The following is a 19133-nucleotide window of genomic DNA, read 5'->3' as shown; positions in this document are numbered from 1 at the left end:
CAGATGCAGATGTTGTTTCCCTACCAACAGAAAACTAGCTTTCCACTGTCTCAGTCACAACGTGGCTTCTCTGCACTGAAGAATTAGGCCTGAATCACAAAATGACGTGGAAAAAAGGAACTAGAGAAAACTCTCAATTCCAAGATAGTGAATGGGATGCAGAATTCATTCCAAGAAGCCTCTAAACACCTAAAAACTTGCTGTTTTTCAAAACAGGCCAAGTGAAGCTGGATGAATCATGTGAAACCTATTCTGATGAGCAGCCAGGACACTGAGTGCTTCACAAGCCTCTGAAGTTACCAGAATGTTCTTTTTACAATTAACCAGTCCCAAAATGTTTGGAACACACTAAAAAAAACACACAATGGTTTCCATTCAGACCAATGAGATTGATCTAAATGCTGCAGGCCACAAAACCTTTGACAGATGCTTTGGCCTGGGTCAAGACAGAACCACAACAAAAGCAGAAGGGGGAAAAAATTTTGTCACTGCAAACATCCTTCCCTTGCCATTTCAAAGGATCCTTCACAAACCTCTCTCTCCAGATGGAATTTGAGCCTGTGTCTGTGTTTTGTGAGTATAGGTCATAGAATCATAAAATCAATTTGGTTGCAGAAGACCTTTAAGATCATCAAATCCAACCATTAACCCAGCACTGCCAGGTCACTACTAAACTGTGTCCTTCAGCACCACAGCTACACAGCCTTGAAACTCCTCAAGGGCTGGGGACTCCACCACTGCCCTGGGCAGTCTCTTCCATGCCTTGACAGACTTTTGGGGAAGACATTTGTCCTGGTGCTCAACCTGAACCTCCCTTGGCACAACTGGAGACCACTTCCTCTTTACTACCACTTGTTGCCTGTCAGAAGAAACCAGCCCTCACCTCACTCCAGCCTTCTGTCAGGCAGAGACCAGCCAGCTGCTGTGGTTGAAGGTGTTCCTGCTCACTGCAAGGAGGTGGACTAGATGACCTCTAAGCATCCCATCAAAATCAAAGCATTCTGTGATTACATTTTTCATTGTAGTAAAATGTAACCAAATTGCACTTCCACACTTTTATGCTACACATACCCATTAGAATTTCAATGCCCATCTTCTTATGCACTGCTGTTGTCCAGCCACGTGCTGAGAAGCTAATAACATTCCAGAGGTGTTGCTGAGGACCTATCCCTGGAGATATATAGAATCATAAAATCTCTTGGATTGGAAAGGACCTCTACAGGTCATCTAGTCCAACTATCCCGCAGTGAGAAGGGACGTCCTCAACTAGATCAGGCCACCCCAAGCCCCATCAAGCCTCACCTTGAAGATCTCCAGGGATGGAGCCTCACATACCTCGCTAGGCAACCTGTTCCAGTGTTCAAACACCCTCACGGTGCAGAACTTGCTCCTAACATCCAATCTAAATCTGCTCTTCTCTCATTTCAAACCATTGCCCCTTGTCCTACTACTGCAAGCCTTTGTAAGCAGTCTCTCTGCAGCCTTCTTGCAGGTCTCCCTCAGGTAGTGGAAGGTGGTGATTAGGTTTCCCCAGAGTTTTCTGCTCTCCAGGCTGAATAACCCCAGCTCCCTCAGCCTATCCTTGTAGTAGAGGTGCTCCAACCCCCAGTCACCTTCGTGGCCTCTCTCCAGACCCACTCCATCCAGTCTATGTCCTTCCTGTGTTGAGGGTCCCACAGATGGACATAGGTGAGGTCTCCCCAGAGCAGAGCAAAGAGGCAGAATTTCCTCTCTCCATCTCTGGCCATGCTGCTCTAGATGCAGCCCAGGCTGCCACTGGCCTTCCGGGCTGCAAGCACTCACTGTCTGCTTATGTCCAGTTTGATGTGGCCCTGGGTGGCCTGTTCTAGCTGCAGATGCTCCTGTTGACCGCAGAGGAGGTTGGACAAGATGACCTCTGAGGGTCCCTTCCAACCAAATATATGATTCTGTGTTTTTTGGATTGATGGCACTTTTATCCATAGTCATTAAACTGTCATTAAGGAACTACTACCAACACTCAGGAGCAGCATTTAACTGGCAAGACACAACAGCTATTAAAAAGATAACTTTTAATCCCCAAAACAAAGGAGAGGTAAAAATAGACAGTGAAAATTGCAGGTACTATATTCAGTTGGAGGTCAGGAACACTTTCCCCAGCAAAGAGGTTGAAAATAACTTATCAAGAAAATGCAAGACCACTCAGTGATGAGAGTAGCCTGCTTAAACCAAATTTATTTGTTTTATTTGGTTATTTCTGCCCTATTAGTGGTTATATCATCATACAGATGTGATTTCAGGGCAGCCACAGCAAGCAGCAACAGAGCATCAGCTTAGAAAGCCAAAGCAAGCATATTTGATACAAACATCTCAGTTTTTCATAAGCAGACAGATCACTGCTATTTTGACCTTTAGACTAGATAAAATGAAGAAGTTGTTTGCCCTGAGGGTGGTGAGACACTGTCCTAAGTTGCCCAGAGTGCTTGTAGATGCTCCATAACTCGCACCATTCCAGGTGAGGTTGTCTGGGGCTATGAGCAACCTGTTCTAGCTGCAGATTCATAGAATGTTTGAGGTTGGAAGGGACTTTCAAGATCATCCAGTTCCAGCCCCCTCTTGCCATGGGAAGGGACACCTCCCACTAGACCAGGCACCTCAAGGAGTCATCCAACCTGGCTTTGAGCACCTCCAGTGAGGGGCATCCACAACCTCCCTCGGCAGCCTGTTCCAGCGTCTCACCACTCTCACTCTGAATAATTTCTTCCTCATTTCCAGTCTCAATCTTCCCTCCTCAACCTTCAATCCATTGCCTCTCATCCCGTCCCTACAAGCCCTTGTCAAAATCCCTTTCCAGCTTTCTTGTAGCTTCCTTCAGGTACTGGAAGGCTGATATAAGGTGCCCCTGGGGTCTTCTCTTCCCAGGCTGAACAGCCCCAGCTGTTGCACCCTGACCCTGCAAGGGAGATTCACCAACCCTCTGATAATCTTCACGGCCTCCTCTGGACCCACTCCAACAGCTTCACGTCCCTCTTGTGCTGGGGTCACCAGAACTGGAGGCAGTGCTTTCAGGTGGGGCCTCAGCAGAGCAGAGAGGCAGAATGCCCTCCCTGTCCTGCTGCACTCACTGCTTTGGACACATCCAGCACACAGATGCCTGCTGGGCTGCCAGTGACCTGCCTCTGTTTCTTTGTCCAGTGACTCTCCCACTTACCAATGCTTTCTGTGTCTGGCTCAGCCAGTGTTAATAAAAAGTATCTCCCACCTCTCTGGCCAATGTGGGACAGGCTCTCACCACCCTCACTCTCAAACATTTCTTTCTTCTCTCCGCACTCAATCTCTCTCTTTTAGTTCAAACCATCACCCCTTGTCCTGTGACAACAGGCCCCGAGAAAAAGACTGCCCCAGATTTTATTCTAGGCAACCTAAAGTCCTGAAAGGCCACCAGAAGGTGTCCCTGAAGTCTTCTCTCCAGGCTAAGCCAGTTGTCTCAGCCTGGCCTCACAGCATAGGGCTTCCATCCCTCACATCCTGCAGTGCAGAGCATCTGAGTAGCTGCCTCTGCAGTTATTTTCACACAGGCACATCTGATGCTTTTCCTGGAAGTTCTGCATATCCCAGACATCACAATGCTCACTCCTCACCTTTATTTCTCTCCAGACAAGGTACACCAATACAGCTAGCAGCTGTAGAAAATATCATCTCACATACTAACAGCCCTTAAAAACAAAAATGACCATTTGTTTACAGAATAAATGCAAAATGCCTCATTCCTCACCTAGATGATCTGCAGCAGACTACGCAGAGATTAGTCATTAATCAATCCAGTATCAACCATCTCACCCAGGTTTGCCAACTGTGGCATCTATCAACTCTGATTTTAGCAATACATCTGCTAGAAATTGGACTGAGACCAAACTCATCCCCTATCTGCCATCAGACAGGATCTAATTATCTGGCAAGGTTTCAAACATTAAAATGGAAAGGGCTCTCTATTCTGTTACCAGCTCCCCCAGACAGCCATTATCTTATTAAAAGGAAGACTTTTTAATAAGTGAGATTTGTTAAAGTGTTTTTGTGACATTGCTAACCCTAGCAGGGAGCATCACTGAATTTATAACCTACACACACCAAAGCAGGTGTCTGCTCTATCAGCCATTAACCACAATCCTGTTAAAAGCACCTAAAAAGTTGCATTTCAACAAAATCTGTCGTCTGTACCTCGAGGAGCTTCAGCCTTGGGTCAACCCTGGAAGACATTTGGCAAACTGCTCAAGTTAGAGCTCTTTTTGCTAACTGTTATCCCTCTAGCTTGTGTCACTTTTTGGTCTGAACAGCTAAAGACACACAAAAAGAGTAATACACATAATAACAATATCTGCTACAAGTTGCTTTATACCATGCCCAGAGGTAAGCAGGTTTCAACAGCAGTCGTCATGAAGGTCAACTGGGATGTGAGGAGAAACCTGTGGCTCAGCCTCAACAAAAGTATCACAGTATCATCAGGGTTGGAAGAGACCTCACAGATCATCAAGTCCAACCCTTTACCACAGAGCTCAAGGCTAGACCATGGCACCAAGTGCCACGTCCAACCTTGCCTTGAACAGCTCCAGGGACGAAGACTCCACCACCTCCCCGGGCAGCCCATTCCAGTGTCCAATGACTCTCTCAGTGAAGAACTTTCTCCTCACCTCGAGCCTAAATTTCCCCTGGCGCAGCCTGAGGCTGTGTCCTCTCATTCTGGTGCTGGCCACCTGAGAGAAGAGAGCAACCCCCACCTGGCTACAATCTCCCCTCAGGTAGTTGTAGACAGCAATAAGGTCTGCCCTGAGCCTCCTCTTCTCCAGGCTAAACAATCCCAGCTCCCTCAGCCTCTCCTCGTAGGGCTGTGCTCAAGGCCTCTCACCAGCCTCGTCGCCCTTCTCTGGACACGCTCAAGCATCTCAATGTTCCTCCTAAACTGGGGGGCCCAGAACTGAACACAGTACTCAAGGTGTGGTCTGACCAGTGCAGAGTACAGGGGCAGAATGACCTCCCTGCTCCTGCTGACCACACCATTCCTGATGCAGGCCAGGATGCCACTGTCTCTCTTGGCCACCTGGGCACACTGCTGGCTCATGTTCAGGCGGGTATCAATCAGCACCCCCAGATCCCTCTCTGTTGGGCTGTTCTCCAGCCAAATGAACCAAGATCAGTAAATTAAAGTCTTCAGACCAACAACAGGGACAAACTGGAATCTAGGAGGTTCCATCTTAACTATAGGAGAACCTTCTTTGGTGTGAGGGTGCTGGAGGCCTGAAGTAGGCTGCCAGAGAGGTTGTAGACTATGCTTCTCTGAAGAGATTCTAACCCCAGCTGGCCATTGTGGACAAGCTGCCATGGGTGCCCCTGCTTTAGCAGGAGGCTTTGACTGGATGATCTCCAGAGGTGCTTTCTAATCCCCACCATGCTGGTATTCTGCAATAATGGCACTGAGAAAGAGAGAATCAAAGGATGCGTGGTAGCTTTATCAGCCCCAAAAGGCTTGGAGCACCTACCCTACAGGGTCAGGCTGCAAGAGATAGGGCTGCTCAGCCTGGAGAAGAGAAGGCTCCAGGGAGACTTGACAGTGGCCTTCCAGTACCTGAAGTGACCTACAGCAGAGCTAGAGAGGGACTTTTTACGAGAGCTTGTAGTGATTTCAGGAGAGGGAAGGGATGGAAGCTTGAGGAGGGGAGACTAAGAAGAAATTCTTTACAGTGAGGGTGGTGAGACACTAGAACAGGTTGCCCAAGGAGGCTGTGGATACCTTCTCCCTGGAGATGTTCAAGGCCAGATTGGATGAGTCTTTGAGGTGCCTGGCCTAGTGGGAGGTGTCCCTGCCCATGGCAAGAGGTTGGAATTGGATGACCTTTAAGGTCACTTCCAACTCAAACCATTCTATGAATCCATGAATATGTTTAGCATCATCCTCCCGAGATAACATCTTAACAATGAGTAAGTGAGGTGCAACTGGTGAATAAGTGAGCCAAAACCTACTGTGCCCATCACAGAGCAGGGCATACTGGCAGCTGGTGACAGACGGGATCACAGGATGTTAGGGGTTGGAAAGGACCCAAAGAGATCACCAAGTGCAATCCCCCTGCCAGAGCAGGATCATACAATCTATCTCAGGTCACAGAGGAAGGAATCTGTCACTCAGGCTTGCATCTCTTCACGATGAGCATAAAGGGCAGCAGAGCAACACTTACAAGATTCTCTATGTCTGTCCGTGCCAACACGTATGTCCGTACATTGCCATTCTGATGCAGGAGCATGTACAGAAGAAGAGTTGCCTGATCAGACTTCTGCTGCTCACTCAAAGCAGTGTACAAGCTGTTGAAGTTGATCTGGAAAGCATGTGGATTTGATGATGAAAAAGCAGTGCTATCTGAAATAGAGAAATTTTTTACAAGTCAGTGTTTAACAGATGCATTTGTTGAGTTTAGAAAACCTTTCAGCAAAGTGTTTTACATGGACACCCCACGAAGGAGGACAGAAAACCCATTCATTTGCCTTATCATCAATGCTCATAAACATTAACAGAGTCTTATCAAGCTCCACTTATGCCAAAAAGCTGAGGTGGTTCTCCCACATCAGCTCCAGTAAAACCTTGTACCTGCACAAGACATGCATCTTTCATAAGGTTATGAAAGTTATCCAATTTGGATGAGGCCTTGAGAAACCAGGTGTAGGAGAATGTGTGGAACCCATGGCAGGTGGTTGAAACTTGATCATCTTTAAGGTCTCTTCCAACCTAAACCGCTTTGTGAATCTATGAATCCCTTCTATTCAACCAAATCATTCCACTTTTAAACAGACAGACAAGCCCAGGAGCTGCTGCAAGGAGAGCAGTTCCAGCAGCTTCTCTGGAACTGATGATCCATTCAGGCATTTTTAAATGCTGCAGACCTGACTTTCAGGTTTAGTTCACTGGTATCAAAGCAGAGCATTTCCTACCCATTAATTGGCATAAAGGGCAGATGTACATAGGTCAAGACTATTGCAACAGTGAAGTATAGGTGTTGTCAGATTTTTAGAGAAGTGGTGGGGAGTTTAGCTGGTTTAGTAGTGATATATGAGATTCAGTTTTGAGCCAAGAACAGCGCTGAAGTGCTTGAACAGGTCCAGAGAAAAGCAGTGAGGCTGGGGAAGGGTCCAGAGCACAAGTCTGGTGAGGAGGAGTTGAGAGAACTGGGGTTGTGCAGCCCAGAGAAAGGAGGCTGAGGCCTTCTGTCTCTCTATAACTCCCTGAAAGGAGGCTGGAGCAGTTTGGCCTCTTCTCCAGGTAACAAGTGACAGGATAAGAGGCAATGGCCTCAGATTGTGCAAGTGAAGGCTCAGGTTGGACATGAGGAACAATGTCTACCCCAAAAAGGTCATCAAGCCCTGGAAGAGGCTGTCCAGTATAGTCATGGAGTTACCATCCCCGGAGGGGTTTCAAGGCTGTGTAGCTGTTGTGCTGAGGGCCATAGTTCAGTGGCGACCTGGCAGTACTAGGTTAGCAGCTGGACTTGATGATCTTAAAGGTCTCCTCCAATCAAGAAGATTCTGTGGCTCTCTGTGGGCTAAAGTGATCCAAAAGACTACATCATGTAGTCTAACATCCCTCCAAGTAACAGCAGTTTGATCACACTCACAGTATTATCTGTGGCAGAGCTCGAGGTGAGAAAAAAGCAAGCTGCTCTTCACAGGATCTTTTCATCAGTAGCTTTATGAGTTACAAAAAGTCCATCAGCACCGATTCCTAACATCTAGGAATTTGCAATGGACACAGTGAAAGCAAGTACAACAGTCACTGCACTCACACTTGCGTCAGAAAGTCAGATTCAGGTCCCTAGTCTCCTGACCTCCCCATATCAGGGATTTGGGCTTTGCTTTCTCCACAAAGACAAAACAATTCAACTTCCCTCAGATCTCAACCCTTCACCAACTTTATTGACCTCCTCTGGACACAGTCCAGCAAAACATCCTCCATCAAGTGCAGAGCAGAAAACTGAACCCAGTGTTGGAGATGCTACCTCATCAGTGTGGAAGGAGATTATCATCACCCTGGTCCTGCCAGCATTACTGCTGATAATAATAATCACCATGGAAGCACACAGTAGTTGGCATATATTTAGAACAGCATCTCCATCCTTTCAGAATACCAAAAAAAGGCTTGGAAGACCTGCAGGAGCACCTCAGGAATCCCTCAGTGGGCTCCTGGGAGCCTGATGGAGCTGGCATGCCAGGGATTGGCTGCTTCTCTTGGCTTGGGTAAGGGGTGCAGCTCCAGCCATTCATTTGAACCCACCAGGAGGTCAAGGAGCAAACACAGGGAAGAGACACAGTTCACTGGTGATGGAAATCCTGCCTCTGCTTAAAAAGAGATACCAGCAGGCAGAGAAGAAAACAAACCCTGGCTTTTCTCAACTACCATTTCTGCCCTCATGTTGCCTTCAGTCACTCATGATGAGTATGGACCAACTGAACAACATCCTGCTTCAGGTGAGTATTTCCCTTTGGAAAAACAAAAATTTGTTTGTAGAGAGCAACATCAGATCAAACTCAACAAGCTCCATCAAGCACCTACTTGATGACTGCTCATCAACACAGGCTGAAGGTGAAGGGCTAGAGAGCAGACCTGTGGAGAAGGCCTTGCGAGTGCTGGGGTGGGGCAGAGCTGGACATGAGCAGGCACCGAGCACTGCGAGCCCAGAGCCCAGCCCTATCCTGGGCTGATCCCCACCAGTGTGGGCAGCAGGGGTATGGAGGGGATTCTGCCCCCTGCTGTCCTCTCCTGAGATCTGCCCTGCAGTGCTGGGGACAGCTCTGGAGTCCTCAGCACAGCACAGACAGGGACCTGTTGGAGCAGGGCCAGAGGATGCCACAGCAATGCTGGCAGGGCTGGAAGGGCTTTGCTGGGGGGCCAGGCTGAGAGAGTCAGGCTTGTTCAGTCTGCAAAAATCGAATGCTTCAGGGAGACCTTTTGGTGGCCTTTCCGGACTTCAAGGGGCCTAGAAGAAAGCTGGGGATAGACTTTTTCTCAAGAACTGCTGTGACAGGCCAAGGGGTGATGGTTTGAACTTAAAGAGGAAGATTTAGAGCAGAGAGAATGAAGAAATGTTTGAGAGTGAGTGTGGTGAGAGCCTGTCTCAGGTTGCCCAAAGAGATGGGAGGTGCCCTATCCCTGGCAGCATCCCAGGCCAGGTTGTTTGGGACTCTGAGTAACCTGCTCCAGCTGCAGATGTCCCTGCTGACTGTAGGGGTTTAGACTAGATGACTTTTAAAGGTCCCTTTCCACCCAAGCATTCTGTGATTCTATGAGAATAAACATTTGCTGCTCTTCCATGGGCTGGATGGAAAGAGAACCTCTGAGTAGTCACAGTAACTTAAGAGTGGACTGTCATTCATTCATGCTTAGAAGGAAGAACAGATACAAACCTTGTGTGTTCTTGAAGGACATAATTGCTTGCCTGTAGGGATTTGGTGTGTCTGGAGCATCAGTCAGATTAGCCAGGACCAGGAGAAGCAGAAGACTCTGGTTAGCTAGAGGGGAGCAGTGCTCCAACTGAGGCGCTGCTTTACTTCCTACTCCACCCAGCGTGAAGACTGTCCAGAGGCCAGCTAGAGGGAAAGGGTGAAAAATATTATGTTTGGTTACTTTTTCATCAACAAAACTCCTTTAGAGAAAACATGTGCATCTGACATCCAAGGAGAACAAAGCCACCTCCATACAGATCTTGCTGCTGGGTATCTTGAAGTGCAGACTTACTTAGGAGTAACCCAACAGTGGGCATGCAGAGGTGCAAATTCAACAACTATTGGCAACTGAAGAAAATTAAGTCACAGGAATATATGAAAAGGAAGATATCAGAGAAGGCCAGTGGTTTTCTAGGGTGCATTCACAAGACTGTGGCCAGCAGGTTGAGGAAGGTCCTCCTCCCTTTCTACTCTGACCTAAGGAGGCACCATCTGGAGCACTGTGCCCAGTTCTGAGCTCCTTATTTCAACAGAGACAGGAAACTACTGGAGCGAGTCCATCGGAGGCTACAAAGATGCTAAGGGGCTTGAGTATCTGGAGAAGAGCAGCCCCAATGGGGATCTGATCAGTGGGCAGCAAGAGTTAAAGGGCAAGGCTCATGAGGTTAGGGTCAGATTATTTTCAGTGGTGCCCAGTGATGGGGCAGGCAGCACGGGGCACAAACAGGAAGCCAGGAGGTTCAGCTTGAACAGGAGAAGTTTCTTTGGTGTGAGGGTGCTGGAGGACTGAAGGAGGCTGCTCACAGAGGTTGCGAGGTCACCTTCTCTGGAGAGATTCCAACCCAACCAATCCTGTTCTAGGTGATGTTGCTTTTGGAAAGGGGTTGGAGCAGACAATCCTCAGGGTGTTTTACAACCCCTTCTGTGATTCTGTGAGCAGATTGCTTCTACTTTTAAAAACAAACTGAGACTTCTTTTTCTTCTCTTCTCCAAAACTGCCTGTTCATACAAATCCATGGGAGGCACACCAAGGAAAGAAGGTCTTGCTTAAGAGCAAGTCATGGTTTGTGGCAGTAGAGAATCTTGAGATGCTCTGTAAGAAACACTGCTCACAGCCATGGAAACACACTCAGGATCTTAATCCCATCTGACAGGCTGCAAAAGAACACTTCATGGCAGAACACAGTTATGAAAACGTCACCAAAAAACAACTAACTTTCACCAGACTGCTATTTAATGTAAACACAGCTCTGCAGAAACCTCAGCCTGGCTCTGTACTTTGCCACAAAACAAGATACAACCAAGGATCGCGACTGGAGAAAAGCTGAAATGCACTGATTTATGGCATAGCAAAATCATAAGATCTTGACTTTCCAAGCATTTTAAATCCAAAAGACAGGTAGGACTGCAGAGGGTATCAGGGCCTGTTGTGACAAGACCAGGGGTGATCACAGAATCCTAGAATGGCTTAGGTTGGAAGGGACTTGAGACATCATCTACTCCAACCTCCCCACCATGAGCAGGGACACCTCCCAACCTGACTCAACTGCTCAAGGCCTCATCCAACATGGCCTTGAACACTACTAGGGAAGAGGCATCCACATCCTCCCTGGGCAGCCTATTCCAGAGTCTCATCATCCTCCTACTGAAGAACTTCTTCCTAAGCTCCAGTCTATCCCTACTCTCCCTCAGCTTCAAACCATTTCCCCTTGTCCTGTCTCTAGACACCCTTACAAGAAGTCCCTCTGCAGCCTTCCTTCAGGATCCCTTCAGCTATCAGAAGGCTGCTCTAAGGTCCCCTTCAGAGTCTTCTCTTCTCCAGTCTTCTCTTCTCCAGGCTGAACAACCCCAGCTCCCTCAGCCTATCATCACAGATGTGTGCCTGCCCTTGGCTCATCTTTGCGGTCCTCTGAAAGAGGGAGACTGAGAGTGAAGGGAGACATGTTTGACACTTAGGGTGATGAGAACCTGTCCCAGGCTGCCTAGACAGATAGGAGATGCCCCATTCCTGGAACTACTCTAGGTCAGGTTATCCGGGGCCGTGAACAACCTGCTCTAGTTGCAGATGTCCCTGCTGACTTCTGTGCTAGATGACCTTTGGATGTCCCTTCCCAAACAAAGCATTCTGTGATTATTTCAAGCTAGTGCATCACCCAGCTGTGAGCCAGAATGGATTTGTGAGGTTTCTTCAGATATTTATGAGACCCTTTGTCATTCTTCCACAAAACACTTGCTTTCCAACCCTCAGTGTAAACTCTTAGAATCATACAATCAACCAGGATAAACCTTCTGAGCTCTGGCCCTGGAAAGAGCATTAAATCAAAGCAGAGGAAATTGCTGTTACTAATTTCACAGTATCACAGTATCATCAAGGTTGGAAGAGACCTCACAGATCATCAAGTCCAACCCTTTACCACAGAGCTCAAGGCTAGACCATGGCACCAAGTGCCACGTCCAACCTTGCCTTGAACTGCCCCAGGGACAGCAACTCCACCACCTCCCCGGGCAGCCCATTCCAGTGCCCAATGACTCTCTCAGTGAAGAACTTTCTCCTCACCTCCAGCCTAAATCTCCCCTGGTGCAGCCTGAGGCTGTGTCCTCTCGTTCTGGTGCTGGCCACCTGAGAGAAGAGAGCAACCTCCTCCTGGCCACAACCACCCCTCAGGTAGTTGTAGACAGCAATAAGGTCTCCCCTGAGCCTCCTCTTCTCCAGGCTAAACAATCCCAGCTCCCTCAGCCTCTCCTCGTAGGGCTGTGCTCAAGGCCTCTCACCAGCCTTGTCGCCCTTCTCTGGACACACTCAAGCATCAAAGTATCCTTCTGGGAAAAAGGAGAAAGTTGGGGGGGTGGTATTTGTGTTTGGTTTCTTCTTGTTGTTGTTGTTTTTTTGTTGGTTTTTTTTTGTTGTTGTTGGTTGGTTTTTGTTGGGTTGGGTTTTTTTTTTACTTAATAGCAGCTGCAGAATGCAACCATTTTAATAACTGAACTTCACCAAATTTACCTTCAAGAAGCCTAAACACAGGCTGTGAAGTTCAATTAATGATGCCATAGCCTTTTTGAGTACACTCATTTCTCTCCTCACTGGAATTCAGAAACACAGCAGACTCTGTCCTCATTCCTCTGCATATACAATCCCTGCTCCACCATTAGCAGTGACTCTTAGTTGTTTGGAAACCACTTTGCAGAGTGCACCAAGTTGAGGTGATGCTTTTGAGTCTGAAAAGGAACAAAGTAAGAGATTTGGCAGACACAAAGATCTTACAAGGACCTTCTTCATCTCTTCTTTGCCATTTTAATGCTTCTACAATGATCCTCCTGCTCCTTTATTGCAAAAGTGGAAAGAACACAGAAAGATCACAGAATCTTGTTGGACTGGAAGAGACTTTCAAAGGTCATCATGTCCAATCACCCTGCAGAGAGTGGGGACATCTCCAAATAGATCAGATTGCTCAAGGCCACATCAAGTTTGACTTCCAATGTGTCTAAAGATTGGGATTCAAGCACACCTCTGGGCAATCAAGCTGAAGCTGGAGAGGTTGGTTTAAAAAGTCTTAAACATCAGAAAGAAAACCCATCCACAAAAAGGAAAACACACCCAGGAGAACACATCTAACTTGGGTTTCAGTAATCTTTTCCAATCAAGTACTTGCCCTGCCTTCACATTTATGATCACAGAATGGCTTAGATTGGAGGGGACCTCAGAGATCATCTACTCAAACCTCTCTAATCACAGGCAGTGATGCCACTAAACTAGACTTGGCTGCTCGAAGTTCCATCCAGCCTGGCTGTGAACAACTCCAGCGAGGAGGCATCTACAACCTGTAGCAGGCTGCCTGTGCCCCTCGTCTGCACTCACCCCAACAGCTCCCTGTCTTTCTTATACCTTCAGCATCCAGATAATTCAATCCCTCAACACCCTCTAAAACAGGAGTAAATATAGATTATGAAGAACTAAAGCAAAACTGATTCTGATTGCACCCAAATGTTCTCCCTCCACCAAACCAGACAAGAATATTATCCAAAACCATTACCAGTTGCTACGTGAACTCTTCACTGTCACTTGCAGAGCAGAGGCTACCCCCTCCTCACTCCAGTCTCCCTTCAGGGAGCTGTAGAAAGCAATGAGGTCTCCCCTCAGCCTCCTCTTCTTCAGACTGAATGTCACCAGCTCCCTCAGCCCCTCCTCATAACTCACATGCTCCAGGTACTTCTCCAGCCTCACTGCTCTTCTCTGGACCTGTCTCAACCCCTGAATGTCCTTCCTGTAGTGAGTGGCACAGAACTGAACACAACACTCAGGTGTGGCCTCACCAGTGCTGAGCACAGGGGGATGATCTCCTCCTTGTCCTTGCTAGTCACAGTGTTTCTGATACAAGCCAGGACGCCACTGGCTTTCTTGGCCACCTGGGCACTGCTGACTCGTGATCATTTGACTGTCAACCAATACTCCCAGGTCCCTCTCTAAGTCCCAGCTTTCCAACCACACATGCTGTGATGGTTTGGGGGTTACCCCACCCCTCCCACACTTTTTGAATTTGCCCCAGCTAACTCAGACGGACCCTGGGAATATAGATGAAGCAATTTATTTACAGCTAGCAGAATTTACAAGCAGCTATTTACAATATATACAGTTATATACAATTATATACAGAAATATACAAAGGATAAACAATACAAAAGCACAACTCCCCTCCCAGAAACCTGAGTCCCCAGGAGGGGTTCTCAAATCACCCCAACACCTCCCCCCGGCCCTCTCAACCTTACCCCAGCCCTCAGGAAGAAAAGAGGTGCAGCCAAGAGGTTAGGGAGCAAGGTTAGTAGGAGCAGGGTTAATGAGATGTGTCTCGGTCTAAGGCAAAAGCAAGAGTGAGAGACAAAATGGAGAATGTTTACTTCTTCTTCCCAGAGTTCTCAGCGTGACTGTGAGAGAAGTTGACATCAATTGTTTTCATTTCACTGCCTGTTATCTAGTTCTGTTACCAAAACATTCTAGCTTGCTTCAAACTAGCACACATGCCCAAATCCATAGCTCACCATGTGGTTGTGATCCAGGTGGAGGATCTGGCACTTGGCCTTGTTGAAATTCATACAATTAGCCTTGGCCTGTCGATCTAACCTCTTCGGATCCTGTTGCAGAGCTTCCCTACTCTCTAGCAGATGGACACAGCCACCCAGCTTGGTGTCATCTGCAAACCTACAGAGGATGCACTCAATGCCCTCATCCAGATCACTGATAAAGATATTAAAGAGCAAATGCCTCTGGGGGGACACTGATATTTGAGCTTTGGGAACTGGAGGGCTGGGATTTGACTGGCTTTTGTTCAACACAGCATTTCTTTACTCAGTTGAGTAACTCTCACGTTGTGGCCTGATGAACACTTTCTGGTGGCCCACGGAGAGCTGGCAGCCCACAAATCAAGGTCCAGATGGAGATCAGTGGAAGTGGTGTCCCTCAGGGGTCTGTACTGCAACTGATGATGTTCAGTATCTTCAACGACTTGGACAGTGGGACCAAGTGCACCTTCAGAAGGTCTGCAAATGACTCCAAGCTGAGTCATGCAGTTACATGCCTAAGGGACATGACATCACCCAGAAGGACATGGATTGTCATCTAGCAAGCTTGAGAAGGGAACTGGTGTAAAACTCATGAGGTTCAACAAGACACAGTACAAGGTCCAGCACCTCAGTATCAGTACAGGGGTGTGCGATGGACAAATGGAGAGTGGCCCTGTGGAGAACTTGTGTGTGCTGGTGGGTGCAAAGCTGGACAGAGCTTTCTTGTGGCCTTGCAGTGTTTAAAGCAGGCCTTCAAGAATGAAGAGGATGATCTTTTGAGCAGAGCCTGTTGTGACAGGGGTGAATGGTTTGGAACTAAAAAAAGGAGATTCAGAGTGGAGAGAAGGAAGAAATGTTAGAGACTGAGAGTGGTGAGAGCCTGGCCCAGGTTGCCCAGAGAGGTGGGAGATGTTCCATCTGCAGAGCCATTCCAGGTGAGGTTATTTGGGGATGTGAGCAACCTGCTGTGGTTATATGTAGAAGACATGTTTTAAAACCAAGTAATTTTCTTCTTATCAGATCAGTGCAATGGAACAACTAATCCTGGCTCACTGAAATACATGAATTAATTTTCTGAGGATTTTCACACTATGAGGGTGGTGGAACACTAGAACAGGTTGCCCAGGGAGGTGTCTGAGGCCCCTTCTCTGGAGGCATTCAAGGTGAAGCTTGACAGGGCCCTGGGTGACCTGGTCTCATGGGGATGTCCCAGCTGACTGCAGGGGCCGGACTGGATTACCTCTAGAGCTCCCTTCCATACCAGACCATTCTATGATTCTATTAACACTATTCTAACAGAGACAAGAACAGCAGGAGGTAGCTCTGCAACACCAGTTCTGCTGGCTGCCCATGTCCTGATCAGAAGAACAGCCCAGTTTGTCTATGTGTGCATTTGCTTTTTTAAAACACCTGATTTTTGCCAGTTCTCATTGCCTCTGGCAGGACTGCAGAAGAATGGGAAAGCTGCGAGGCACAGCTGAGCTATAGGAGCACCACTGGAGAAAAAAAGCAGCCCAGCAAATCACAAACTAGACTCTTTAAAAGGCAGCACCAGGTTGTCCCAGGAGGACAGGACCACAGTGTCATGTGCAAACTCTGGAAGCAGCTCTCCAGGAAACGAATCATAAAAGCAAGTGAAATGCAGAGACCTGTTAGGTGCTCATCCCTTATCCATGCAACTCTGTTCCCTCCAGTACTCCAGGCTGATTTCAAGAGACTAGTTATGAAACTTGAACCACATCCTTTGGGAAGAGCACTCCATAACCCAATAAACCTCAATGTTGAGAGTTTTTTTCCCCCTACTATTCAGCCTAGGCACTATTTTTTGCAAAAGATCTTTAAAGCACATCAACTTAGCACTACAAAGTACACCACCAAACCATGTCCTGCAGCACCACAGCTACACAGCTTTGAAATCCCTCCTGGGATGGGGACTCCACCACTGCCCTAGATAGTCTGGGCCAGGCCTTGACAACTCTTTCAGGGAAAAAAACTGTTCCTTGTGTCCAAACTAAACCTCTGCTAGTGCAACTTGAGGCCATTTCCTCTTGTCCTGTCACTTCATCCTTGGGAGAAGAGACCAACCCCCACCTGGCTCCAACCTCTTTCCATGTGGTTGTAGAGAGCCAGAAGGTCTCCTCTCAGCCTCTTTTTCTCCAGGCTCATTAACTCCGGGTCCCTCAGCTGCTCCTCACAACACTTGTGCTCTCGATCCTTCTCCAGCTTCACTGCCCTTCTCTGGAAATGCTCCAGCCCCTCAATGTCCTTCTTGGAGTGAGAAGCACAAAGCTGAACCTAGAATTCAAGACGTGGCCTCGCCAGTGCTGATTATCGTGGGATAATCCCTGTCCTAGTCCTGAAGGCCACACTGCTGCTGACCCAAACCAGGATGCCGGTGACCTTCTTGACCTTTTGGGCACACGCCCAGCAAGTCATAAAGGAATCTACATAAGAGCATAAAACACTTCTTCCCCAGATCTGTGTTTACAGACTTTAAATAAGAGGCACAGCCACAGCCCCTTGGTTGCCAAATCACACACACAGTATTTTCTTTTCCTTTCTTTGAAAGCCTTTCCCACTTTGCTTCCTGTGAATCAGCCCAGCTCTGACACTGCATGACCTTTCTACTACACTGAAAAAGGTTGCAAATGCTAAACAACAGAGATTTAACATCATAAACAAGCATATTTCTGTTTGTTTCATTTTAAAGTATCTTCTTTTTAATTTACACAGAAATTCCTGACTGTGATATCTAAAATACTACAGGTTTTCTTCAGGGCATGAGCCCCATCTCTGCCATTAAATTGTCTCATACTTTTCCAGTTTGTTTAAACCTCAAATGTAGAAGAACACCTTCTTCCATGAGTATGAAGATCAGCTGGACATCTGCATTCCCACCAAAGCTTCTGACATGATAGTTGTACCAGATATGTACAAAGATACCCCTCCAAAACATTACTTTTCCTGAAAAACTACAAAAATCTTTATAAACAAATCAACATCTTCAATGGTCTCACTGAAGACACACATATAACATTTCCAGATGGGTTCTACATTGGACAGCAAGAACAGGGAGGGGATTTTCCCCTCTCCTGACCTCTGCTGAGACCCACAGGAATCTGCTGGAGCAGGGCCAGAGGACAATGCTGGCAGGGCTGGGAGGGCTCTGCTGGGAGGCCAGGCTGAGAGAGTTGGGCTTGTGCAGCCTGCAGAAAAGAAGGCTTCAGGGAGACCTTCTGGTGGCCTTTCAGGACTTAGAGGCCTGAAGAAAGCTGGGGATAGACATTTGAGCAGGGCTCATTGTGACAGGCCAAGAGCTGATGTTTTGAATCTAAGAGAGGGAGATTGAGAGTGGAGAGAAGAAAGAAAAGCTTGAGGCCGAGGGTGGTGAGAGCCTGTCCCAGGTTGCCTAGAGAGGTGGGAGATGCCCCATCCCTGGAACCATTCCAGTTGAGGTTCTCTGGGGCTGTGAGTAACCCCCTCTAGTTTCAGATGTCTCTGCTGAGTGCAGGGCAATTGTACCAGATGACCTCTGAAGGTCCCTTCCAACCCAAACCACTCTACGATTCATTCTCTAATCCTATTTCTCCTACTGCCAAACAGATGGTGAAGAAAGGGAGACCTTTGTTATCTGCAAACCTCTGAAGACATTTTTGACATCCATAACCCAGTAATATTCTATATGATGGCAGACACCTTGAAGAATTAAGTAAAGCAAATCACACATCATTCATAAATGAAAAGCCTAGAAAATTGCCAAATAAAGCTGAAATTCACTCTAATAAAACGTGAATTCACTTCAAGATACATGTGAGGAAACTCTCTAGAAAGGGCACATCTTAAGCAAATGAAGGAAATGTTCATGTTCTTATTAGCTCCACTTCTGGAAATTTCTATTTCAGGCCCTTCAGACACCAGCAATCCTGGACCTGAGATTGAGCAAGGCTTCTGCTGCACGTTTGAAGGCTGTCCAGCATCACTGAGGGTGAAAATGTGACCACGATAGAAAAGAAATAAACAGAGGTTTTGTGGTATCCTACAAGAACACAACACCACAGTATTACGACTGCTTGAAACGTGGGAAATTAAGTGCAAGTTAGAAAAAAAAAAGGGAGAGAGAGAAAAGAAAACATAGGAGAAATGTGGGAAAAAAACGTAAATCTACCCAGAGCTGGCTTTAATTTTACAACTGCCTGCTTCAGTCACTTATCAGCCCTGGATCAGCAAACCTCAAGCCAACTACTGGCTCACAGGGTGAAGCATCAAAGAAGAGTATTTGGCTTGGGAGGGGGCTGGTTTTGGTTTGGTTTGGTTTTTTTTCAGGTTTTGGGTCTTTTAGCATTATAGAATTGTTCCATTTGGAGGAGACCACTAAGATCACTGAGTTCAACCAACAATCTAATGCTACCAAGACCATTAAGCCATGCCCCAAAGTGCCATGTCCACACATTTCTTGAACACCTCCAGGGTTTGGGAATTCTTTAGCTTTAGGTTTAAGGGTTTTTTATTATTATTTTGGTATTTTTTAAATAGGAATCTCCTCTGGCTTTTTGCCCAGGCCAGTGTCCTGGTAATTCACTGTTGTGGTGAGAATGACAAGTGGTTGTGGTACGAACACA

General features: G+C 47.2%; 1 protein-coding gene across 2 annotated transcripts in view; it reads right to left on the bottom strand.

The window, feature by feature from the left end:
- The window catches only part of DYM (dymeclin), a 265771-nt gene that overhangs the window by 162521 nt on the left and 84117 nt on the right, over window positions 1-19133 (bottom strand). For both annotated transcript variants that reach the window (XM_064176432.1, XM_064176434.1), the window contains exons 9-10: window positions 9421-9603; window positions 6207-6385 (exon numbers count right to left, since the gene is read on the bottom strand). In XM_064176432.1, coding sequence (XP_064032502.1) covers window positions 6207-6385; window positions 9421-9603 — 362 coding nt within the window. The remainder of the gene's footprint in view (window positions 1-6206; window positions 6386-9420; window positions 9604-19133) is intronic.

The sequence above is a fragment of the Pogoniulus pusillus genome, chromosome Z (assembly GCF_015220805.1).
Source record: "Pogoniulus pusillus isolate bPogPus1 chromosome Z, bPogPus1.pri, whole genome shotgun sequence".
NCBI classification, from domain to species: domain Eukaryota; kingdom Metazoa; phylum Chordata; class Aves; order Piciformes; family Lybiidae; genus Pogoniulus; species Pogoniulus pusillus.
The sequence above is the reverse complement of the archived record's forward strand: the minus strand, read 5'-3'. Positions and strand labels throughout refer to the sequence as shown.